At 38.9% G+C, this 8,740-nt stretch overlaps 1 protein-coding gene and 1 non-coding gene across 2 annotated transcripts; one reads left to right on the top strand and one right to left on the bottom strand.

Moving 5' to 3' along the window:
* Window positions 1-2,637: 2,637 nt before the first annotated feature.
* On the top strand, window positions 2,638-3,714 carry LOC133035909 (uncharacterized). Its single transcript, XM_061112351.1, has 2 exons — window positions 2,638-3,128; window positions 3,297-3,714. Exons 1-2 carry the CDS (start codon window positions 2,638-2,640, stop codon window positions 3,712-3,714), a joined length of 909 nt encoding a protein of 302 aa, XP_060968334.1.
* On the bottom strand, window positions 3,136-3,242 carry LOC133036399 (small nucleolar RNA R71). The gene has a single exon (XR_009687058.1). It is a non-coding gene; the product is annotated as a small nucleolar RNA R71 (small nucleolar RNA).
* Window positions 3,715-8,740: the final 5,026 nt, after the last annotated feature.

The following is an 8,740-nucleotide window of genomic DNA, read 5'->3' as shown; positions in this document are numbered from 1 at the left end:
CAATGTTGAGGAAATATGTTTCAGAACCGACTCATATCTTGAGTTATGAAGCCCTTGAACTGAAATCACACTTATCTTATGAAGAACAACTTGTTCAGATCCTTGATAGGAAAGAAAAGGTTCTTCGGAACAAGACCATTGCCTTGGTCAAGGTGCTCTGGAGAAATAGCAAGGTGGAGGAAGCCACCTGGAAATTAGAGTCTGACATGAGGACTCAACATCCAGAGCTATTCAGGTTAGATTTCTTGGACAAAATCCTTTCAACGGGGGGATAATTGTTATGACCGCTTTAGTATTTTGGATTAGTAAAGATAATTAGCACTAATTTCTGTTATTTTTTACGATTATTTATGAATTTAATTATTTGTGGACCCCCATATTAGGAATGAGCATTAGAGTTATAATTTCTCAATCCCGGAGATTTTATTAAACTCTAGGGGTATTATTTGACTTATATGTGAAATATATTATTTTTGTAATTTTTGCTCGGCGACAACGGAAAATACGATGGATGGCTAGTTTGATCACATGGGTAAGTTTAGAACCTTATTTCTTAGTGGAAAATATTTTGGAGAAAATAAATATCGGGATAGAGCGGGGTTATGGAATTTGACCATTTTACCCCTAGTTTTGAGAAATACCTTAGTTTTAAGTCATGGGCATTTTGGTAATTGTCAAAGGTTTGGGATAGGTGGCTGCCTAGATTTTTGACACCTAGGCTTGTTAATATTTCAGTAAGATATTAGTTAATTAATCTCTTTTCATTTGAAGGAAAATAAAGGAATTAAGGAAAACCAAAAACATAGAACTCTCTCTCTCTCTTCCTCTCTTTCGGCTAGGGCAAAAACTAGGGGGAAGTTCATCTTCAAGCTGGTGTTTTCTGAGTATTAAGCAAGGTCTTTGTGAATCTAAGCAAAGGTAAAACCCTAGAACCCATGAATATGTATTTTGAAGCTTTTTCTTTAGTTTGAGTATGTGATTTTGTGAATTGATGGCTGTTAGGGTTAGAAATGTTTAGGGTTAGAATTTTCAGGTTCATTTGAGTTGGTTTAAGCTTCTTGCAGCTGGTTTGTGCAAGTTTGAGCTTTGAGTTCAAAGCTTTGATCTCTAATGGCATAATTTGATTCACTAAGTTTTTATGTGAATTAATGGCTGGAATATGTTGGTTATGCATTGTATAGGTGTTTTGGAAAGTATGGTTGCATTTGGTGGAGTTTTGAGCAAAGAATGGAGAATTTGGGGTGAACTGGTATGTGTTAGGCTATTTTTAGCCTATGTATCAGGTCACAATTTGAGTCGTTTTTTGACAGAATTACGCTTGTTTTCTATGTTTTCAAGTTTCCCGTAGTTGTTGGACGTTCAAGGCTTCAAAAGTGCAACAAAAGACAAGTTGAGCCAAGAAAAACGCAGAAATCAGGATTCGGTTCACTTATGGCCGCAAGGGATTTATTTATGGCCGCGGCTAAGATTTCGTAGAGAGGTTGCTTTTGAGCTGGGGTCAGTATCCGCGGCGAGCTATTCCACCGCTGCGGCCAAGTCAGCACTCACCGCGGTGAGGGTAAATTCGTCTTTTGAATCTTGGAACGAGAGATAAAAAGAAAACTGTGAATAGAGGCCAGGGGGAAGTGATATTTAGACTTAGAAAGCAGTCAAGAGCAGCTGGAGGAGCAAAGTGGAGACCCAGATTCATTCCACCAACAGTTTCTTTCTTCCGTCCTTTTTAATTTCTTTATGTTGAATTTTATTTTGGAATGGTTATGGATTTGAATATGAGTTAAACTCTCATTTAGGGAAGATGATGAATGTTGTTTAAAGTTTACCCTAGTTAATGTCATTTGCCATTCCTGTTCATGTTGGTTGTGAAATTATCCTTATTTGTGTTATTTCCATGTTTAAGCTTGATCACCTTTAGCATGTTCTATGATCTCAATTCGAAATCTGAAAAGTGAGAATTGAGAATGCTAAAATTTGGATAATCTAGGTTTATGTGAAATGAAAGTATTTGCATGACTTATGTGACAATTTAGATTATTGCTTAATGTTAATTTCATGTGATTCTAACTAAGAGATTAATTAGAGAGCATGTGATTTAGAACCTAGAAGATCTGAGAAGAGCTAGGTTCATGTGTATAATCTGTCATTCACAACAGGAAATGGGATAGTAATTAGACATTAACAATTGGGTAAACATATCAATAGGATTCTCAGCCCTATCTTCTCATTTTGATTAATTTCTATTTGTCTACTTAAGCTTCTTCAACTTTTATTCTGTTCAAATCTTGAAAAATATTGGTTTGCCAAATAGAATCATAAATTTCGTCTAGTGGTATTCAATCCAATTCCCTGTGGTTCGACCTCACATGTGTGAGTTTACTACTTGATTACGTGCACTTGCATATTGTTCATAAATTTTCGTAACAAGTTTTTGGCGCTGTTGCCGGGGAATTGTCTAAAGATTGATATTGCATAAGATTATATTAAATTCTACCTTGGTTTATCTTTCTTGTTAATTGCTAACATGTTTCTTTCAATTTTGTCTTTGTCCATTTCAGGAGTTGAAGGTGTATGCGACGTCAAGGACAAGGTGTCATATTACCGCTCGATCCTGAAATTGAGAAGACTTGCAGAAGAAACAGAATGAACAAGAGGCAAGAGAGAGTTTCAGCAACTACTGAAACAGAAGAAATCATGGCTGAGAATGCTAATGGTGGTAACAATGGGGGAAACAACGGTAATAATGGAGGTGTCGTTAAGGATCAAGCAAATGGCCGCAGTCTGAGAGATTATATTCTCCCAACTCTTACGGGGGTTCAGTCTTGCATCATGCCGCCCGTCGTAGATGCCAACAACTTCAAAATTAAGCCTGCAATACTCCAAATGGTGCAGTCTTCAGTCCAGTTTGGTGGACTTCCCTCTGAAGACCCCAATATGCACTTATCAAACTTCATGGTGTTATGTCAGACTTTTAAAGTCAATGGGGTTAGTGATGATGCCATTCATTTGAGACTTTTTCCATTCTCGCTAAGAGAGCGAGCCAAGAGTTGGTTGATCTCCTTACCACCGAATTCTATAGCAACATGGACAGATTTGGCAACGAAGTTTCTGTCTAAGTTCTTTCCTCCAGCAAAGTCTGCTAAGCTGCGAGGAGAAATTAATAATTTCTGTCAGTAGGATAGTGAATCTCTCCATGAAGCTTGGGAGAGGTTCAAGGATCTCATCAGGTAGTGTCCTCATCATGGTATTAAGAAGTGGATGCTGGTCCACAACTTTTACAATGGGCTTGTTGGTAATACTAGAACACTTATAGATGCCACAGCTGGTGGAGCATTTATGAGGAAAAGTGCAAATGAAGCCCATGAATTGCTAGAAGAGATGGCCCTGAATAATCAACAGTGGCCAACTGAGAGAAGTCAGGCAAAGAAGGTGGCTGGTATGCATGAGGTTGATGCCATAACAAAACTGACAGCCCAGGTAGAGGCCTTGACAAAGTTGATAGTTGTGCAGGCAAAACAGGCTCAAGTTGTTTGTGAGCTCTGTGGAGGCCCTCATCCGTATGAGGGCTGCCCGATAGATGTGAATAGTTTGCCAATGGATGAAGCTAAAGCTATTGGGAATTACTCTCAAAACAACAACTATGGGTTTAATCAAGGAGGAGGTCGAAGGAATAGTGGGTTCTATCAACAAAGAAATCAGAACCAAACGCAGATCCAATAACAATCACAGCAACAAGGCTCTAGTGGGAGTTCTAGTCTTCAGACAGATTTATTGCTACAGTTTACGACAGAGACTAGATCATCCATTAAAGCCTTACAAACTCAGATGGGGCAGTTGGCAACTCAGATAGAAACCCACCCTCAAGGGAACTTGCCTAGTACAACAGACGTCAATCCAAAAGAAAAATGCAAGGCAATTACCTTGAGAAGTGAGAAGAAGTATGAAGGGCATGATGGGGGACAACCAGTGGAAGAAGAGACTCAGGATCTCCCGCCACCGGTATCAACAAAAAAGAAGACTACTGAGAGTCCTACACCAAAATAAGCATCTCCACCAATCAGTATAGATCACCATGTGAAGGTCCCGTATCCATAGAGACTCCGAAAGACTAATCTTGACAAGCGGTTTTTGAAATTTTTAGAGGTCTTTAAAAGGTTACACATCAACATTCCTTTTGCTGAAGCCTTGGAACAAATGCATAGCTATGTGAAGTTTATGAAGGAGATCTTGTCGAAGAAGAGAAAAATGGAAGACTATGAGACAGTGGCATTGACCGAGGGTTGTAACGCCATACTGTAGAAGAAACTTCCTCCCAAACTCAGAGATCCTGGGAGTTTCACCATTCCTTGCACCATCGGGTGAATAGAAGGGATAAATTAATTGTGTGACTTAGGAGCCAGCATTAACTTGATGCCTCTGTCGGTTTTTAGAAGATTGCAGTTGGGTGAGGCAAAGCCAACTACAGTTACCTTGCAACTAGCTGATCGATCACTAGCTCATCCAAGGGGAGTCATTGAGGATGTATTAGTAAAAATTGACAAGTTCATATTCCCAGTTGACTTTATTGTTCTGGATATGGAGGAAGATAGCAATGTCCCAATTATTCTTGGGAGACCATTCTTGGCAACTAGTCAAGCATTGATTGATGTCCAAAAAGGTGAATTGAAGCTGCGGGTGTAAGGGGAAGAAGTAGTCTTCAATGTACTTAAGGCGATGACTTTTCCAAAGGCAAGTGATAATTGTATCTTTGTTGATCTGATTGATACCATTTTGGAGAAGAAAAAGTTGATAGAAGATCCTTTAGAATTGAGCTTAACTGAGGAGGAATTAACTGAGCAAGAAGGAATGGAGGCAATTGAGTATGCTAAATGGCTTGACTCTTATGGGCCATTGAATAGGAAGTATTATGAAGAATTGGGGGTTGTGCCAAAAGAGCTTGTTCCATCTACAGAAAAACCACCAGAGTTAGAACTAAAGGTGCTTCCTAACCATCTACGGTATGAATTCTTGGGAGAAGGCAAGAATCTTCCAGTGATAGTGTCAGCTTCACTTTCTGATGTGGAAACTGACATGTTGCTTAGAGTACTCCGTGCACACAATAAGGCTATTGGGTGGACATTGGATGATATTAAAGGAATCAGTCCCTCAACAGTTATGCATCAAATTTTGATGCAAGAGTACGCTAAACCAACTATTGATGCACAACGAAGACTTAATCCACCAATGAAAGAGGTTGTCAGAAAGGAGGTGGTCAAGTGGTTAGATGTTGGAGTGGCTAACCCATGCTTACCCAATTTCAGATAGCAAATGGGTTAGCCCGGTGCAAGTAATACCAAAGAAAGGGGGATGACAGTGATAAAGAATGAGAAGAACGAATTAATCCCCACAAGAACGGTTACTGGTTGGAGAATCTGCATTGACTACAGGAAGCTCAACAAGGCAACCAGGAAGGACCATTTTCTTTTGCCCTTCATTGATCAGATGTTAGACTGGCTGGCTGGGCAAGAGTAATACTGCGTCTTGGATGGCTATTCTGGGAATCATCAAATAGCCATAACACCTGAAGATCAGGAGAAGAACACATTTACATGTCCATATGGCACTTTTACTTTCAGGAGAATGCCCTTTGGACTATGTAATGCTCCTACAACATTTTAGAGGTGTATGATGGCTATCTTCTCAGACTTGATTGAAACATGTATAGAGACTTTTATGGATGATTTCTCAGTTTTCAGTTCTTCTTTTGATCGTTGTTTGGAGAACTTGGATAAAGTGCTAAGGTGTCAACAAAGCCAAGGTGTCAACAATAGGAAATTTACCCCTTCCTGTTTCTGTAAAAGGAGTTAGGAGTTTTTTGGGATATGCTGGATTCTACCGACGATTCATCAAAGACTTTTCGAAGATCTCAAAACCGCTGTCCAATCTGCTTGTTAATGGGGTTCCTTTTGAGTTTGGGAAAGCATGTTTGAAGGCTTTCACAACTCTTAAGGAGAAATTGATATCAGCGCCCATAGTCACTTCACCAAATTGAAAGTTACCATTTGAGTTGATGTGTGATGCAAGTGACTACGCAATTGGAGCAGTTTTGGGCCAACGAGTTGACAGGGTGTTTCACACCATCTACTATGCTAGTACAACCCTGAATGATGCTCAGCTGAACTATGCCACCACGGAGAAAGAAATGCTGGCCATTGTGTTTGCTTGTGATAAATTTCGGCCATATCTGATTGGGAATAAGGTAATAGTTTATACAGACCACTCACCAATTAAGTACGTCATGACCAAGAAGGATGCAAAACCAAGGTCGATTCGGTGGGTGCTTCTGCCAAGAGTTTGACATTGAAATAAAAGACAAGAAGGGGACTGAGAATCTAGTTGTTGATCATCTTTCAAGACTCGAAATAGAAGAAAGCCAAAATGCAAAAGAGGTGCAAATAAATGAAGAGTTTCCCGATGAACAACTCTTTAGTTTGAGGGAGAGCTTGATGGTACCCTGGTTTGCTGATTGTGTCAATTTCTTGGCTGCCAATGTGACTCCTCCGGAGATGTCTCGTCAACAATTGAAAAAGTTCTTTTTAGAGGTAAAACATTACTATTGGGAAGAGCCAATTCTTTACAAGCACTGCACCGATCAGATAATAAGGGGATGTGTGCCTGAAGAAGAGATGTATTCTATCTTGCTGACCCTCTTGACCCAGCCATGCAGTACACGCATGACCAGCTTAATTATCTTATTCAGCAAAACCTTCACATGCAGAGTTATATGGTGCGGAGGAGTGTATTTGACGAGAACCAAGTGCAACAGTTGAATTCGCTGATCACAATGATGAATGTTGGGATTGACGAGCCTAATTACTTGGCAAATCCACCCCGTTTTTATCCTTATGACCAGTCGCCTCCACCAAATCTCTTCTGATGGGGCTCATGCAAGTCTCTCTCTCCTAAATTTTATCTCATATTGGGAACAATGTGCATCTCTAGTTTGGGGGGAGGGATTTAAATTTTTCAGTTTATGTTTTTTTTTTTAGTTTAGTTTAGTTTTTGTGTTAGATTCATGTGTTGATAACTGAGCCGAAATATTGTTTGAACTACTGTTGTTTATCCGTGCAATGGATTGAGATTTAAACCGTGTGCTTGATTCATAAATTCTTTGAATTGAATTGGATGACTTGTAAACATTATTTTGTTACAATTTTTTTCATATAGATGTGAAGCATTGATTTTTGGATAGTATCACTTTTATTCTACATGGGTTTGTGGAATGTTTGCTTGACATGGAATAGAACTTGTGCGACTTACTCTCTTGAAGCGAAATCCTTGATGATTGTTGCTTGGAAAATGATTTAGGCAATTTTCTTTGGACCGATTGAGCCTTTCAAGCTTACCTGTAAAATTTTGTCCTTAGTATACCCAAAGTTGAGCTTTAGCCTGTTTCAAAATTTTACCCACTTAATTGAGTCTAATGTGTTGTCTTTAATTACTTTCATTCTCAATGTACCTTATTATGCCATATGCTTTTAATTAAGTTTGGGGGGAATGAAGTGTTTTGGGTAAGTGGGTAATATTTTGGAAGAGATTGAAAAATTATGGGAAGTGTCTTACCATCGATAGAAAAGAAAAAAAAAACAAAGTAATAAATCTGATAATTCTTCTTGAAAAAAAACAAAGAAAAAAAAACAAAGAAAAGGGAAAAATGGTAGTAGGCACATAAAAAAAAAGAAGTTTGCAATCTGTTACCAGTTTCTTTGGGATAAAAATATGGATAATTGAGGGTGTTTGATTGGTATGTTCTGCTTATGGTATAATGTAGCCTAAATGACTTTTCATCTACCCTTTTTTACCTAGGCTGTCACATTTCAACCAAAAAAGACCCTTTGATTTCGAGCAAGGGTTGTTGACATTAGTGGAGAGAGGTATGTCATGCAAGCATATTGAACATTGGTTGGCGGAATGTTGGAAAGTGTAGATTGGTTGTGATATGAGTTTCCAAAGAGATGTTTTGTTTCTATATGAATTGATTGTTTCTAACTTGTGCATCCAAGTTAATTCCTAGAGTGATTGAATTGAAATTCTGGTTATTCAATTGATTGAAGTTGCACAAGTGGTATGTTAGTTCAACTATTTCGAGGCTCAGTTATCTGATTGCGTCATTTTGTTTTTATTTCAGTTTTAAGTTTTAGTTTTACTCGAGGGCAATTAAAGGTTCAGTTTGGGGGAATTTGTTAGGCTACTTTTAGCCTATGTATCAGGTCACAATTCGAGTCGGTTTTTGATATTTTTGGACAGAATTACGCTTGTTTTCTATGTTTTCAGGTTTCTCGTAGCTGTTGGACGTTCAAGGCTTCAAAAGTGCAACAAAAGACAAGTTGAGCCAAGAAAAACACAGAAATCAGGATTTGGTTCACTTATGGCCGCGACGGATTTATTTACGGCGGCGGCTAATATTTGGCAGAGAGGTTGCTTTCGAGCTGGGGTCAGTAGCTGTTAGGTTATAATTAACCTATATTTCGGGTCTTTAAAAGTTAGCATTATCTCGTCTATTGGTGTCTTTTGGAGCAGTTTTACGCTTGATTTTCATTATTTCAGGTTCCCGGGGTGTTAAAGTTCGAATTCAGTCAAATGGCGAAAAACTGGGACAAACTTGGAAAAAATTGGAAAATTCGGCTCCAGATGCATCAGTAGTCGCGACCTCTGATGAGCCTGGTCGCGACCCTTTTTCCTGGTCGCGACCATGGTCGCGACTTCG

Source organism: Cannabis sativa, chromosome 3, assembly GCF_029168945.1.
Source record: "Cannabis sativa cultivar Pink pepper isolate KNU-18-1 chromosome 3, ASM2916894v1, whole genome shotgun sequence".
In the NCBI taxonomy this organism is placed as follows: Eukaryota; Viridiplantae; Streptophyta; class Magnoliopsida; order Rosales; family Cannabaceae; genus Cannabis; species Cannabis sativa.
Note: the sequence above shows the minus strand (reverse complement) of the source record. Positions and strands in the feature narration are given on the sequence as shown.

Bases quoted from the DNA above. Each gene is read 5' to 3' on its own strand.
- LOC133035909 (XM_061112351.1), top strand. From the start codon at position 2,638: ATGAACAAGAGGCAAGAGAGAGTTTCAGCAACTACTGAAACAGAAGAA. The intron at 3,129-3,296 runs GTCTGCTAAGCT...TGGTAATACTAG, and splicing joins AAGTTCTTTCCTCCAGCAAA to AACACTTATAGATGCCACAG.